The sequence below is a fragment of the Culex quinquefasciatus genome, chromosome 3 (assembly GCF_015732765.1).
Source record: "Culex quinquefasciatus strain JHB chromosome 3, VPISU_Cqui_1.0_pri_paternal, whole genome shotgun sequence".
Taxonomy (NCBI): domain Eukaryota; kingdom Metazoa; phylum Arthropoda; class Insecta; order Diptera; family Culicidae; genus Culex; species Culex quinquefasciatus.
This window is the reverse complement of record NC_051863.1, coordinates 54,684,315-54,700,677: the sequence shown is the minus strand read 5'-3', so window position 1 is coordinate 54,700,677 and position 16,363 is coordinate 54,684,315. Positions and strand designations below refer to the sequence as shown.

The 16,363-nt window shown below is 44.2% G+C and overlaps 1 protein-coding gene across 2 annotated transcripts; it reads right to left on the bottom strand.

Moving 5' to 3' along the window:
- Positions 1 to 575: 575 nt before the first annotated feature.
- On the bottom strand, positions 576 to 16,030 carry LOC6045804 (splicing factor U2AF 50 kDa subunit). 2 transcript variants are annotated; one of them, XM_038261525.1, is made up of 6 exons: positions 15,825 to 16,030; positions 15,062 to 15,745; positions 14,901 to 14,992; positions 11,710 to 11,832; positions 11,529 to 11,642; positions 576 to 1,826 (listed from the first exon to the last, which is right to left on the bottom strand). In XM_038261525.1, exons 1-6 carry the CDS (start codon positions 15,826 to 15,828, stop codon positions 1,485 to 1,487), a joined length of 1,359 nt encoding a protein of 452 aa, XP_038117453.1. In that variant the 5' UTR covers positions 15,829 to 16,030; the 3' UTR covers positions 576 to 1,484. The 2 variants fall into 2 exon arrangements, with proteins under 2 accessions (XP_038117453.1, XP_001863087.2); XM_001863052.2 differs by having other exon boundaries at positions 1,485 to 1,826; positions 15,062 to 15,721.
- Positions 16,031 to 16,363: the final 333 nt, after the last annotated feature.

Genomic DNA, 16,363 nt, shown 5'->3' with positions numbered 1-16,363 from the left:
TTTGAAAATTGGCACTTTTTTCCTCACTAAAACTCAAATATCTCGGCTCTGGAGTGTCGAAATTGCATTTTCTCAGAGGGAAAAATGTTCGCCATGAAATTTCCTACAAGTTGCATGTATTGGTTTGACTGGGAAAAATAGGCTACCCTAAATTAAATGAACATTTCTGAAAAAGTTTCGAAAAATGCGATTTTTTCGACACAAATCCGCCTGGGAAAGTCCAAAACTTAAATTTTGGTCCAATATTGATAGTGCATCTTAATCTATGGACAAAACCTATCGTTTGAAGATAATACACACCTGATCGAAACAGTTTTGTATTGATTCCAAGCGATTTTAGAAAATTTGTTCAAAAAAGTGACTTTTTTCAGTAAATCGACTAGGGGGTGCGAGAAAGTATTTTATTATTTTTTCTTGTCTAAGAAAACATTGTTCCTAACATCATAATCTATCATTTAAGAAGTGAGCACCTGAAATTCCTCGACATGACCTCAAAATGGGACAGGCTATTATATAGTCATTAGTCAAGGACTGTGTGATATTCCCGTGCAGCGAACCAAACTACATCATCGCGATTTACAGTAGAGAGTGCATTTTTTTTTTCTTTATTAAACTGGTCCAGTACACACACATCCTGCCACGAAATTACCATTGCCGCCACAGTGCGTTAATTAACTTAAATTTAACGCTACTACAACCCAGTCAGTGTGAATTATTCCCGCGCAAACCTGTCAAACACTTGTTTGCCCATCACTGCGTGTGGAGTCTTTATGATTGGATGCTCGGCTCAGCGCATCCTGGCCCAAACGTGGGGCCGCGCGGAGGCAGAAAGATGTGACTGTTTAATTGAAAAAGTTTCCATTCATGAAGAGTCTCGTCGGTCGTGTGTGAGCAACGATTGGACTCATGCTGGGAGGGCGCGCGGGCAAATTGCGTCTCTATTTTAATTCGGTTCACAATGTTTCTGCATTTGGCTGTTTATTGCGCGCGGATGGTATATCTTAATTCCTCACCGAAATAAGTTTTTTTTTTGTTTGCGTCACGTTATGGTTGTGCGTTTATGTGTGTGTGTGCTGACTGCTGCTGCTTATGGGAAACATTATTAATAATAATAAAGTGATGATTGCAGGCAAACTTAAGCTTGCCGCAAAACTTTTGTAATAAAACTTTCAAGATTGACGAGAATAATAAGCCGCTTCGTTTTTCATCATTTACCATCCGAACGAACCCACGAAGTTTGCGCGCGCTCGCGCATTGTGTGGCGTCTTTCTCAAGAGTGTATGATTTGGAATTAATGAGCCCTCCACTGAATTTATATTACACACGCTGTTTACTTCGTTTTTTTTCACTCTGTTGATCGTCTTGATGCTCTTTTTTTTGTCTACAAGTGCAATAATGTTTTGTTGTTTGTTTGTCTCCCCGCTCCTCTCGCAAACGGGGAGGACCCTTAAAATTAAATTACTTCACACCGCAGCTCATTGTGTCTAAAACTCGCGCCGATGATACTTATCCGGGTCAAAGTATGAGGTAACGACGACGCGGTCGCTGAACTTGCGACCCGTAAGCGCCTGCTGGGCCTTCTGGCAGTCCACGATCGAGTTGAACTCGACAAAGACCTTGCCGCAGCCGGGCACGTCGACGCCCTCGATGGGGCGGGGGATCTCGACGCTGCGCACGACGCCGTACTTGTTGCACTCCTCCTTGATGTCCTCCAGGATGTCCTCGTACTCTTCCTCGTCCTTGAGCTCGTCGGGCGTGACCATGTTAAGCAGGCAGAGCACCTCGGTGGGGGGACCGGAAGAGCCGACCAGCGACAGGCCAGGTACCTGTGGGAAAAGATTTTGAAAAAATTAACCATTGAGGCGAACTTCAACTTCAATTCATGAAATTTTCTAATGTTGTAAAACAATATTTAATTAATTTGCCTTGACCAGTCCCAAGCAGGCTTGAAAAAGGATCGGCTACTGACAGAAATTGCTAATATTTGACAGAGCTCGGGAGTGAGCTCTATCAACATCGACCCGAATGTTCACTGACAGCGCTGGGCAAGATCGTCATTAGGATGCTACGGTCCTTTGATACATACGAAGTAAACACGAAAGAATACCGAGCTCTACACTCAAACTGCCGGGCGACATGAGGACACATGTTCTTTCTCTCTTCCCCTATCTCTTGCACAAGAACTTGTATAAGGTAAGAGTAATGACAGCAATCATTTAAATTTTTCCCATTTACAATCGTACAAAGGGTCATTGTACTCAGAAAAATAAACTTTTTCTTTGTGAACAGAAATATCAAAATTTAAGCATAACTTTAGGACCCAATTCAAACGTATGAGGGGCAGGGGAATAAGTTGACAGCTCCCATACAAACAGAACGTGACGTGTTGATTCCTGAAATATTTCAGCTAAAACTTGTTTCTTCTTTTACAACCACTAGATCATTTTGTACATTTTTTTTATCAAAAGTTATGGGCAAAAAACGATTTAAAAATGCTCATTTTCAAATTGAGATTGGACGAGTTAAACAAAAAAGACCTCCGAGATATTTTCAGCAAATGTACTCTAGAATGTGTACTTTCAGATGCTTCTAATAGCGAGGTCAAACTCCACCACCTTTTCAAGTTATTCACATTTCAAAATGGCGTCTTTTTCGTCGTATTTTGGCTATAACTTTCGTTTAGAAGGTACGATTTTCGCTCTCTTGGAAGATAAATGTGAGCTCTACAAATGTCCAGAAGACACCATCCCTCTACAACATAAGCCTGAGTTGATAACTTCAATAAACTCATTTTTTCATTAACACCTCAACCTTAATTACAAAAATGGCTTTAGAAACTTCCCGTTTGAATATACAGCTTTGTGTTCTTCAGAAAAATTGCTCAGAATGGTGTTCCCTACAACTTTTCTGAAGACACCGAAGCGCTATCTCGTCATCCCGACAAAATAAAAATTCTGAACCACCCTAAAATTTGGACCACACTAATGTCCACCATACCAAAAGATGCCCCTATTGACCCTGATCATTTGTCCCCAAGACACCAAAACTCTAAATCTTAACGTGTGGCTGCTATCAATTTTGTCACGCTAGATTTCGGTTGCGGACCACTGTGTAATGGTACGTTCGTTTGAAGACTAGTTCCGCACTGAGTGCCGCACACAGAGCTGTCAAAGTGTTTGTTTGAAGAAACTTGCGCTAGTTCCGCACGAGTTTTGGCGCCATCTTGGAACTGAAACTCTAGTGCCGCACTCGATTTTTTTTTCAGTTTGATGCGAGTTCCATGCACACTGAAAAATGATGTTCGATTGAACCAAGACTGGTACCACTGGCTCTTCAAACGAACGTACCGTAAGATACTCGCGATTGAGTGTCACCGATGGAAGCTGACTTTGTTTATGTTTTGGTTTTTCAGGCACAGTCCATTGTTCGTTTGTTTTTGCTTTGATTTTCGTGGCACGGAGTGATGCGAAGTGAGTCAAACTAGAGAGCCTGAAGCTTATCAGAGAACGGTCATCTCAAACCAAAAGTCGAGCCAAACATTTCATTAGGGCACAAAACGCTTGCAAAAAGTGGACAACTTGTTTCAATTCCTATTTAAAAAAGAAGCTTGACTGATGATATATTTACTGATGATACGATAAAACACATCATTATCCTCAACTCTGCTTAAATGCTTCCTAATTTTTGTTAATTTTCGCAATAGAACTAATAATTTAAAAAAAATCTTTATTGGGCCCTTTTAACTTTCCAACTGTTGTTCATTGTTTACACACAAGACGATGATTCTAGTCAGAAACTTCTGTACTGTACTATTTTCGTGTAGTTTTTGCCACAGTTTATGTTGTCTAGTTTTCGCACTCTACGTTACATGTAAACACACACATATTTGTAAATAATAGAACACAAACAGGACGAAAAGGTCAGTGAACTTGTCCTGACCGTACATTTTCTTGTAGGAAAACCACCTCAGAACAGTCTCATTCCCTGACAGACCTCAGAGCAGGTCAGAACAGTTAATTTACTGCCAAATACAGCCTAGTTTACGCGAATAAAGTCTTATGTATTAAACAGTTTTGTTCTTTGTAATCTGAGTGTTGTAATTTGTATTTACCGGGAAAGAAAGTGCGACAGGATCAACAGACGTTCTTATGTGCGCAAACATAATTGGTCCTTCGAACCGGATATGTCGCACCGTAAATTCCTGGTTTCGAAGTCGGTGGACCAAGTCTGTCGACGCACAGTATCTGTGCCGTGAAAAATCGTCGGATGAAGATGGCGCCGGGAGCCATTCTGTTGTGATGTGCTGAAAAAAAAAACACTAGAAGATCCGCCATCTTCCATAACCGTTACCGCAGTCCGCGCGCGTCTCGATTGCATCCCGATGCGTGGTCAGATTCCGCCAGGGACAACAGAAACTGGTTATTTCGTAAAAATCTGCTCCGTCGAAGAAATTCGCAAATTTCGTGTTGAGTGTTTTTTGTTATGATTTACAACCGCGGTTGTCACTGCGAGCTCCACCAGCTGTCAGTGAAGAGAAGAGCTGGGAGCTTTTTCGCCGCATCAGGGAAAAGTCTGTAGAAACGACTGCAGAAGTCTGCACACCAGAAGTATCGGACTAAAAAGTTAAGTCGTGATAAATCCCGTGTTCAAAATCCCGTGTAAATGTGTACTGCAACCTCCATTTTGTTTTGTGTCGCCATCTTGTCTACACGAGGTGAAAAAATGTGATCGAAAGTGAGCAAAATTCGATCAAGTTGCAAAATTGTGCGTGCCGGTGTAATACCGCACAGCTCTGCCGTCGGGCGAAAATTGAATGGCGAACTGGCATCGCTGCTCTGCAGTGACAGTTCTAATCGGAAAAGAGAAACGTCAAACGGATCGGTTTATTTACGACACGGACGAGACGACGATAAAAAAAAGGAGAAATCGGTTGGTTCGAAGAGTGCAGCTCGGTCGCCGCTGCGATGCGATTCGCGAAGTCGCAGAAGTACGTTTCGTTGCAAGAAACCTGCAATTCGGTGCAGTTCGGAACGGTCTTGAGGTGAGAACGTTAACGGTTCGTGTGCGGTGTTGTGGTCAGCAGAGACCACCGGCAAACGACGAGACGGACGAAACCGTTGCGCAAACTGTGAAACGACTACGGTGAAGAAAGATGCACGGGATGCATCAGGTGGAGCAGAAGTTCACTGGAACCCAGTGAAGATTCCTGTCCGGTTGCTGAGCCAGAAGAGGACCGTAAAGTGTCAACGCCCTCGGAAAAGATCCGGGACTGTAAGTGCACAGTTCGATCGCTCATCGCCGGTGTGCTCAGAGCGCACGCACATCACACGCACACGCAGCTGCAGATTATTATCTGCCCTGCGAACAACAACAATCAGCAGAGGCGTCGTCGGGGTTCTGATCGACGCGCCGCAACCAACCAGCAGACTGTTCAGCACGTCCCAAGCTGATAGGAGGATCCAGCGTAAAGGCCTAAGGGGTGGCGCGTTCGTGGTCGGACGGACCAGAACAGCCCCCCACCGCCAACCCAAGTTAAGTACACATTTCATTTCGTTCAACAACCAGTTGTTAAGTGCTCTACAACTTAGGTGTGGCGTCGCTGGATCGCTCGAGCGGAGCAGAAACCTTCGGTTTAGCGTTGCACCTGCTGACGGGCGGCAGGAGTCGATTGCCGTGGAGATCGGCGATGCAGTTGCCCATTCATCGTTCTTCGCCTGGACGGAACTGTACCAGCAGCACGCGCAGCGAAGACGCAGATCCGCATAGCCACGTACAGCAGTGAACCGCAGCAGCATCTTCGAACGCGGTCGCGGAGGAATTCTACCGGGATGGTAGACCTCACGAGCAGCCGCAAACTGGAAACCAGAGCATCATACCCGGTCCGGCAAGTCAACTTGTCGGAGATTCATCGCCTACGAGCAGCGGCAGCAGTCGCTCAAGTATGCAGATGTTCGTGGTTCCAGCAAAAAGCCTAATGGGGTGGCACGGTTGTGGTCGGACGGGCCAGACCAGCCACTCCAAAACGGCTCCGAGTTAAGTAGCCCTAATTACTGACTATTTGTTCAGACAATCAGCCGTACTCAATCTGTCCCCAGACTTCAACGCCCACAACAGTACTGCATCCATCTGACGTCAACTCCAACAGCAGTGTGGAGTACTACTGACCACTCAACCGAGTGTGGACGGTCATGCCGTGTTGTCGTGTACAGCAGCGTGATCCGTACAGGTCGCTAGGCCAGCGGCAGAAGCTTTCGGTGCGCCGACCGGAAGTTTCATTGATGTTCACCCAGCTTTGGGGAACAATCTCCACGAACAGTGGTGGAGACGCAACTACAGGCGCAAAGACGACGTCAAGCATGGAAGGGACACACTGGTCCCAACTTCCATTCCAGTAGAGACGCAGTTCTCTTAGGTTAGCGGACGCTGATCCGCTGACACCGGTACCACGAGGTGCCTACAAACTGGAATGGACTAGCAGAAGTTGAAGGCGAAGAAGAAGAACCCAACAGCAGTTGGACTACAATTCAGATGTGGGGAACAGACGGACGGACGGAGGAGAACAGAAGTTGGACAAGTTAGCAGCAGATTGTTTCGTCGGTTATGGATGGCCTGTGGGAACAGGCAACAACAACAAGTCGTTCGAAGAAGGACGTCACTGTAACTGCAGTACCAGTGAGTCAACACACGCCAGCAAGCAGGATGAGAAGGAGAAAGGTCTGCCCAACTTGGGAGACAACAACAACAAACAGTACAGCAAGCGCAAGCGGACGAAACAATCAGCAACAGTTCGACAAACAACAACGGGCAACTTACGGAGGACAAAGAAGGAGTTTATGGCAGGCGGCGCAACTGGCGCACGCACACACAAGCGGTCGACACAGTGAGCGACAAGAAGCGAGCGAATTCCGAGGCAGAGCAGACAACGGCGGAAGGCATCACGGTCCTTCAGGAACCACACGTCAACAGCAACAATAACACAGATCAGCAAGCCAAAAGCTGAATGCAGGTTCCAGCACAAAGCATCAGGGGTGGCGCGTTCTTGTGATCGGACGGGTCAGAACTGCCCCCCACCACGGCCTCAAGTTAAGTACCCTCTAATTTGTGACTCCAGCAGCAAACTTAGCACACAATTTTAGCAGGTACAAACGGTTGGAAACTCTGGCAACGACGAAGCACGGCTAGTGCAACAGCAACGCGAGGGAGAATCGACGCAGACCAAGAACACAGCAGCAACAGTACAAACGGTACGTGAGGTGACACCCTGGTCACGCGTACGTAAGCAGCGGTCGAGAGGCAGTCAAAAGCAGCAGCAGGTCGGACAACAGCACATCAACAGCCCCGTATCAGCATGGCGGGCGGCATTTTATGTTTGACAACATCACGCAGTACCTGAAGAAAGAAGAAGAAAACGTTCGAACCACTGATCGTATGATCACACACAGCCATACACAGTAGATGTAGTATTTGTTTACAAACAGTTTTGTCAAAGTCAGTACAGAAGTAAACAGGAAGAGCCAAGTAGGAAGATATTATGTTGAAAGCACGCTCAGAGCCGCCGTCTTTCAAGGCGGGCGGCATGTTTACACACAAGACGATGATTCTAGTCAGAAACTTCTGTACTGTACTATTTTCGTGTAGTTTTTGCCACAGTTTATGTTGTCTAGTTTTCGCACTCTACGTTACATGTAAACACACACATATTTGTAAATAATAGAACACAAACAGGACGAAAAGGTCAGTGAACTTGTCCTGACCGTACATTTTCTTGTAGGAAAACCACCTCAGAACAGTCTCATTCCCTGACAGACCTCAGAGCAGGTCAGAACAGTTAATTTACTGCCAAATACAGCCTAGTTTACGCGAATAAAGTCTTATGTATTAAACAGTTTTGTTCTTTGTAATCTGAGTGTTGTAATTTGTATTTACCGGGAAAGAAAGTGCGACAGGATCAACAGACGTTCTTATGTGCGCAAACATTCATAATAGGCCCTTTCTAAATGCAATTTCGAAGAGAGCTGAAAGGGCACTAAAGCGCTGTCACCGGATTGTTGTTTTGAATGATGTTTACGGGCCCTTTTGTTTAGTTAGAAATAAAGAGGAATGCAGTAGAAAATTTGATTATTGGTGAAGTTTTGTGATTGAATAGTGTAGATAAGGTATGTGAAATATAAAAATTCTTCAAAAGTGTACTGAACAGCAGCCGCTGGACCGTATTAAATATTGTTTTTTGACGAAGTTTTTCTCTGCAGAAATCTTTGGAGAAAAGTAAACCAAACTTTTTTTGACGTGAATTAGTGTTAAGAATGTATGAAAAGTTCATTTTATAACACACAAAGTTCCTCAAGTACGAGAACCTAACGAAAAATAAAAGGGCACATTTGAACTTTTTTTTAGTTTGCAGTGAACATGGTTATGTGCCCTTTTGTGTTTTTGATTTTTTCAATAGGAAATTGTTTGTTATCAATCTGATTCTTGGAGGGCATGTAGGGAGTGTACTAATGAATGGAATAGTGGAATAATCCCGAATGTTTACGTTTTGGTTTTGTGCCCTAATGAAATGTTTGGCTCGAAGTACCAATCGAAGCACGAGAACTGTCAAACGGAGGTACCAATCGAGCATAAGACAAAGGATTTTGCTCGATTGGTACCAAGGCATACAGCCAAAGGTACTCGTCATCTTGTTTTGCATTAGTGTGAGTGCATGACTCCGTGCCACTAAAACCAAAACAATAACAAAAGAACAAAGGACCGTGCCAGGAAAACCAAAACATAAACAATGTCAATGTCAGTGGAGTGAGAGAGTCAGAGATAGCGATTTTGACAACCGCACTACTACACACTCAATCGCGAGTACCTTAGGTAGAAAGCCATGGATTGGTACCTCCGTTTGGCAGTTCTCGTGCTTCGATTGGTACTTTTGGTTTGAGATGACCGTTCTCTAATGAGCTCCAGGCTCTCTAAGTCAAACGACTGTGTGAGTGACTTTGCGGCGAACGCTCATTCGTTCAGATTTATGTGAACGAGAGCAGGATATCAAAGTCAGACGGACGAAACGAAAACGAAAGACGAGCTCAGCTAACTGTCAGACAAGAAAACTGTAACGTAGCAAATGAACTCAAAGAACCCAGTATTCATTTTGTGAGTAATTTGACAGGTGTCGTGTCGGGAGTTTTTTTTTTTAATTTGAATAGAGGAGAAAAACAACTCGCGATAAAATTTTGAGGCCAGGAATTTTGACAGGTATGATTTTCATAAAGTATTCGCCTCCTTTTCTCTCCCACAGAAAACTTAGGACAATGTAGCTGTCAAACTAGGCCGATTGCGTCATAGGGAGTTTTCTTTTATTACGTAACGCAGTGGGGGGGGGGGGGGGGGCTGCGGTAGCGAAAGCAAGCCAGAGAGGGTGAAGAAAAGCCCCAAGAAAACGTTCTCTTTCTTTTTTTTCTGCCGTTCGTAAAGCTGTTTTTTGACTCCCTTTCTTTTGAACGGCATACCGGCCAGGGATGACAGGTACACAGATTTGTTTCACAGACTTTTGAAGTTGTGTCTAGGCATTTTGTGATGCACAAACAAAAACAGACTTTTTAAATTTGACACAGCTATACAATGATTTTCCAAAAATGGAGCGAAAATGCGGTTTTAGAAAGTCAGAACGGTTCTGACTACGCTCTCACGCCGCCCCCCTAATAATAATAATAATAATAATAGTTTGTGTCCATGCGGAACGGAACAAAATTATATTTTTAAATGCTAAGTCCCGACACGATACCTGTCAAAAAAGTTCATTTGGTTTGTTTACCTTTGAGGTTAAGTTCCGTACTCATATTCTCCTCTCATATTGTCTTAAAATTGGCAAATCGCCAGTGCAAGTTTACACATTGTACCTGTTGTACTGCGACCGCGGCAGCATCAAAATTCAAGACCTGTGGAAGGCGTTGGACGGTTTTAGGTAAACTGGCGGTTTTACTCAAAGAACCCGACGAACGCAGCGCAATGCCACCGTTGCCAGAAATTTGGCCACGGCCCGCGGAACTGCAACCTCCCGCACAGTTCAAATCAATAAAAGAAAGTTTCTGATAAGGTTGTTTTGTAATTCTGCCAGAACATTGTTTATTACATTCAGCATTCCACGCATTTGATTTACCAAAAATTTGTATTATTTATGGACAGCAAGATAGTCTAAAGTGTATTGTAAATATCTGATTTTAGAAGAGGCCAAAGAAACGGCACGTACATACTACATCTACACGTAAATTTTTCAAGGCGCTGCAAGGCATCAAAATAAATGGGCGTTCATCGGCTTAAAATCGATAAAAATGCCCTTGAAAAGAAAGAGCAGGCCTTGGATAAAATGTTAGTTTTCAAAGAATGTTAATGTCAGAGAGGCCATGTGATTAAAAAAAGCAAAATAAAATTACGTTCTTGCATAGATCTTGTGTCCAGAATATTTAAAGACATCCGACATACGGTCAAAATACCAATCTCGTAAGATATCCTATCAACCGCTGATATATATCGAAGGAAATAAAAAAAACAGTATCGATACCTGCCTTACCCGTTGCAGTACCAGCGGTTACGGACCTGTTTCTTGAAGTGAAGTTTAGTGTCGTGCAGACACGGGCGGTGTAGTGGCAGGTCTTTTTAACTGCGTACCCATGGTCAAATGACAACACCAAACGTACGAAAGAGCAAAGGAGCAAGTCAGCGATTCGGCACCGCCGGCGTGTGCGCAGAAGAGGAACAGCGTTTTGCTCAACCACTGAGAATGCCTGGTAACAAGGTATCGGAAACATCCCGAGTTCAATCTTTAGCCAGAGGCTCTGAATGGAGCCTGCGTTATGCGAGCATTGAAGTCCGTAATAGAGAAGCACCCAGAATGACGGGAATACTTGACTAAGAGCTTTGTTACGTGTCTCCTTTAGAAAGTTCGCGCTGACGAATCGCGGGTTTATTGAATTCGTACTACACATGCACATCGCAGCAACCTGTTATTCGACGTCGAAACAGCCATTTCGTCTGACATTTCCTGTTCCGGTTGCGAAGTTTTCCAATTTGCTTTTACTGGATCAATGCAAATCGCAATGATGGCGGTTTTTTCTGGTGTTTAGCATGTTGATGTTAGCATATCCAGAGCAAATAAGTCTATTGATGTCAGTGGTGATCGCTTGAAGTTTTTAAAAACACCAGTTGAAGTTTGGAAGAACCAATACGAGCGATTTATTAGAGCGGATTCCAGAATCACCACAGTCTAAACTAGGTAGCTATGGTTGAACAAAACAAGTCATATAACTACCGCTTTCGCATGTGCTTTTGAACCGTGATCATAGACGGAGAGTGGAATAAATTATTCTTCGGCTATCGGAATTCCGTATCAAAGCAAAGGTGAAGCAAGGTGTTTTTTATACAACTCTAGTCGTAAACCAACAAGATTGGGAAAATTAGATATTCAACGAGTTTAAACCTTAGTTAAGTGAGTATTGAAGTCCGTAATAGAGCAGACTAATGAAGGAATGACGAATGAAACTTACCTGAATCTGCACCGGCGCCACGGCGGCCACGTTGGCGTTCTTCGCTCCCACGCTGGCCCGTTGTACAATTAGCTTCTTGTCGCCGAGCTGCATACCGTTGAGGCCAGCAATTGCCTTTTTAATTAGAGAAACAAAATTGTCAGTGATTTCTGCGACAGATCTTCGCATCGTTCCGCATTACCTGATCAGTGATACTGTACTCGACGTACTCGGCGAAGGCGTAACCCTTGCTAAGCCCGGTGGCGGCATCCTTGACCAGATTGAACGCCTTCAGCTGGCCGAACGACAGCAGCAGTTCCTTGACCTGTTGGCGGGACGAAATTGGGCAAGATCACGGAAAGAGAGAGAAAAGGTTCAGAATTAGTTACCCGTTCGTTTCTTCCAAGAGTGTGTTGACCTTTCCTAAGACGAGACCCTAACACCTAAGAAGACCTTCGTGCACATTTCGACTTGCTCCTGCCACCCGGTCCAAGTGGTCTGGAAACGTCCCACGCTTGACGGGTGACCAAACCACCTGGCCCAATACTTACCGCCGAAGTGTGCCCCGTTTTGCCCTACCCTGGAAGTCCCTGAACCGAACTCATCCTAACATTCCTAACTAACTGTGCGAGACTGTCCCCACGCTGCAAAAAGAAACCCCTAACAAACACTTTCGAAGGCAAGTCACGCGCGCGCTCGGGCTGCAAAGAGAATTCATGTAGGTGTGTTTTCCAGAGTTTGTTTGGAACTTGCCTTTGCTCGCTCTTCCGCCGGACTCTTTCTCAAGTGAGGAGGGGGGTTCAACCTTTTTTCTTTGATCTAAACAAAACTTTGCCCAACCACACAAAACTAGAAGGTTAGCGCCGCAACCGAAAAAATAAACTTAAACGTTTTCAGTTTCGCTGGCATAAATCAGATTGCTCTTGCATTGTTAAACTGTGAATGTGTGGATTTCAAGCACAACAACAGAGGAGGTGTGTTGTGCCTAAACGAGTGTGGTAGTGCCTCGAGACCAGGCCGGCCGCCCAAACCGACCCCGGAAGCATCTACACAGTCGTGGGAACATGAAAAAACGAAAAAAAGAAGAAAAAAGAAGGTGGATCAGTAACGAGCTGAAAGATTGTTTTTTTTTTTTTGTTTTTGTAAATGTTATTTTTTGCTGAAAAACGAGAAGGTCCTGCAAAAAAAACCCCAAATTTGGAACCGCGAAACTGAAAGAGATAGAGAGAAAATCCTCCACGTTTTTGTACGGGCTAGAAAGTGGGAGCTGAAAGGAACGGATGCAAAATGTCCTGCAAATAAAATTGACCTGGAAAGGTGGAACATTTTTCACTGAAATGTTGAATACGCGGGGCAAAGGGCTAAAATTGGAAAACATTGCTGAAAAACGCATTTGCTAGAAATAAATCGTCTTTCTGGTGGGAAAAGCCTGCCTGTTTGCGCTGTAAAAGCTGTAAAAACGGGAAGAAGTTTTGGCTTTGTGCAACGGATTCTTGGAGGGGTAGTTTTTATTTTTATTTTGCTTTTGCTGGATTACAATTACAAGTCAAAAGTAAACCCTACATATCTCTCTCTAGTAAGAAAATCAAATTATCAATTTTGTCTCCATCCGCATTCACTTTTTCGCATTTATTATTTTCACCGCTTTTAATAGCAGTCTTTGTAAGGAGGGATTCAATTTGCTATCCATCCGCATTGACTATTTCTAATTCCTGGAGGGATTAAATTTACTATCCATCCGCATCGACTATTTCTAATTCCTGGAGGGATTAAATTTACTATCCATCCGCATTGACTATTTCTAATTCCTGGAGGGATTAAATTTACTATCCATCCGCATTGACTATTTCTAATTCCTGATTTTCTGTTCTTCTTTTGCTCGTTCTACCATCTGTCTCTTTTTTTGTTGTCTATCTTCATATATTTTTTTCGCTTTCTGTTATTAACTGTAATTTTTAGGATCTTTATTTTTCCCCTTTTTGAAAAAATGGCAGTTAAATTTTGTGTCATTTAATGTTTTCTGCTCAACAGCTTTCTGCCATTTAATCTTCTACCTTGTAATATTTTCTGTTATTTAATTCTTCTGCCTTTTGAAGTTATGCACGCTCAGAACTTTTTGCCGAACTTCGGCTGAATTCTGCCGAAATCACAACAACTTATCGATCGGCAGAAACAAATGCCGAGTCTTGGCAAATTATGAGTCATTCTGCCGAATGCTCAGCAAAAACTGACAGATAATTTGCCAAAGTTCGGAATTTTTCTGCCGAAAAAATCAGTTATTCTGTTTTTGGCAGAATTCTGCCAAACCCGCAAATCAAAAATGAGTGTGTGGCTTTTCAATTTGCTGTCATTCAATTTTTCTGCTCATTAAATTTCTGCCAAACGATTTTTATTATTTTTTTTTCACCTGTTTCAATTTTGGTTTTGCAATTTTTCGCCATATTTTTTTTATTTTCATCAAGTTTTGGATTGTGTACCAAATAAATTTTCTGCGGAATAACTTTCTGCTTTTTAATTTTCTGCCGTTACATGTTACTGCTTTACAAATTTCTGCCGTTTTATTTTCTATCGCTAAATTTCGGCAATTTAATGCTCTTTATTGTCCTGCTTTTTTTTTAATTTTGACTGATTTCAGCGATGTGATGTTTCTGCTGATCAACTTTCTGCCATTTAATTTTCTTCTTTGGAACATTTCTGCTGATAATATTTCTGCAAATTTGATTTTTCTGTTCTTAGTTTTCGCATTTTGATTTTTTGGCTTTCGAATTTTCTGCTATATTGAAAACATAAGTTCCGCACATTTCTGCCATTTAGTCTCTTTCCGATTAAAATTTTGACGTGTCTGCAAACAAATGCAAGCAAACAGAGCAGGAAAACTGCCAAACTGTCAAAAAGTTTGTTTGCGAGTTTGTTTGTCATAGTCTAATACCTCCTTCACAGCATAATTCTATAATAAGTGAGTGTTCTAGAGAACGAAAAGTCCAAAGTGACGGATCTCAAAAAAATCGAACTGACGCAAAGTTCTGCGTCTCCGTTGCACGCATAATCTTGTTCCGAGCTTACAAAAACGACCCTCAAAAACGAGAACCCGTCGCACAAAGCCCTCGTTAACGTTGTTGCCTTCAACAAAGCACCAAAGAAAAAAGCTTTCCGAAGGCAGATTCAACGTCGCAAAAAAATGCGCACTTTGTTCGCAGATGCTGCAAATAAAAGAACGAAATTACGGACGAGCCCTGGAAAAAATACGGAAACACAATCCAACTCCGCGCTCTGTTGCTTGTGGGCTCTTTCATGCCGGCGTGTAAACTCTCTGGTGTTTGCCTAGAGTTCCTAAGAGAATAATCCCGCAAAACCAACCCACCCAACTCTCAACCCTGCGTCGATTGCACTTACCTGGTCCTCGTTCAGATAGTTGGGCAGGCCACCGATGAAGATCTTGTGGGGCGAATCCGGCACCACCGTGCTGATGACGCCGCTGAATTTCTCTGCAAAAGCAACACAAAATGACGAGTTTTAGGACAAATTCAGATTACGAGCGTTACTGGAGATCTCACCTTGAACTGGCGCAACCGCCGAATCGGTCATGCCCGGCATCGGCTGGTAATCGTGCGGTCGGCGTATCTTCAAACTCTGCCCCTTAAAATTGATCCCGTCGAAGGCCATCGCCTGGGTGGTTTCGTCAATCGAGCGGAACTCCAGGAAGGCAAAGTTCTTGTCCAGGTTGATCTGACAGGCCAGCACCGGATTGCCGGCGGCCTGAGCCAACCCGGAAAGGTGCATCTGCTGGTTGAAGAACTCCATCATTTCCTCCTCCGTCACGCCGAACGGAATGTTGCCCACGTACAGTCGGCGCGCCTGGCGCGTGATGGTCGACCCCACAACCGGGACCGCCGCTTGCGGAGTGTCCGCCACGATGTTGGCCGGAATCTGTCCGGCGGCCTGCATGGCCTTGTACTGCAGGGGCGTAATGTGCTCGAACCCTGGCGGCGGAACATCCCAGTACAGCGACGGCTTCCTGCGGCGAGAACGGCCCTTTCGGTACGGTGACCGCGACCGGGACCGCCTCCGATCGCCCCGATCTCCGCCCCCTCCTCCTCCACCACCGCCCCCACCACGGCTGCGACTCCTACGACGATCCCGTGATCTGGACCGCGAACGATGTCTTCGACCACCGCCTCCTCCTCCGCCACCGCCGCCCCCGCGATTGTCCCGATCTAAAGCACCGCCGGAAGGAAAACCTTCGCGTTAGTTAGCATCGACATATTGATTTTTTGCAAGCCACTTTCAAGCACTCAAACTAAAATCCAATTTACTCACCCATTTCGGCTCCGAACTCACACTACTCGTACCTCGCGAGGTAGCTCGTCTGCAGCGCAACAAAGCTGAACTGTTTTCGACGGTTTAATTCACTTTATTTGTTCGGGAAATGCGATTTTTTTTCCCCGGGAAGCACTTTTTCTCTCGAAGGATGATGCCGCGATGCGCCCCAAAATGAAGGATCGAGAAAAGTTTTGTGACAGTTGGCAAAAGAGCGAGAAGCGAACGACGAAGAAAAAGCGACGGCGGAGTGGTGAGTTTGGAGAAACGTCAGAGTGACGTGCGCGGGGTAGGGAGACCAAGAAGGGTAAGGTGTTTACCTCCAGGTTGATTCATAAATTGCAACGGGTTATTCTGCGTATCGGATTTTTGCCAGTCTGCCCGCATAGTCATGAACTATATAACTACTTTATGACAAATAGTTACTCAACTATTTATCAAATGGTCTCTACTATTCATTAAATTGTAACCCAACTATATATGTACGATATATCAAACCATTAATTCCATTCCCAAAATAGTTTTGGTCGATTTTACTA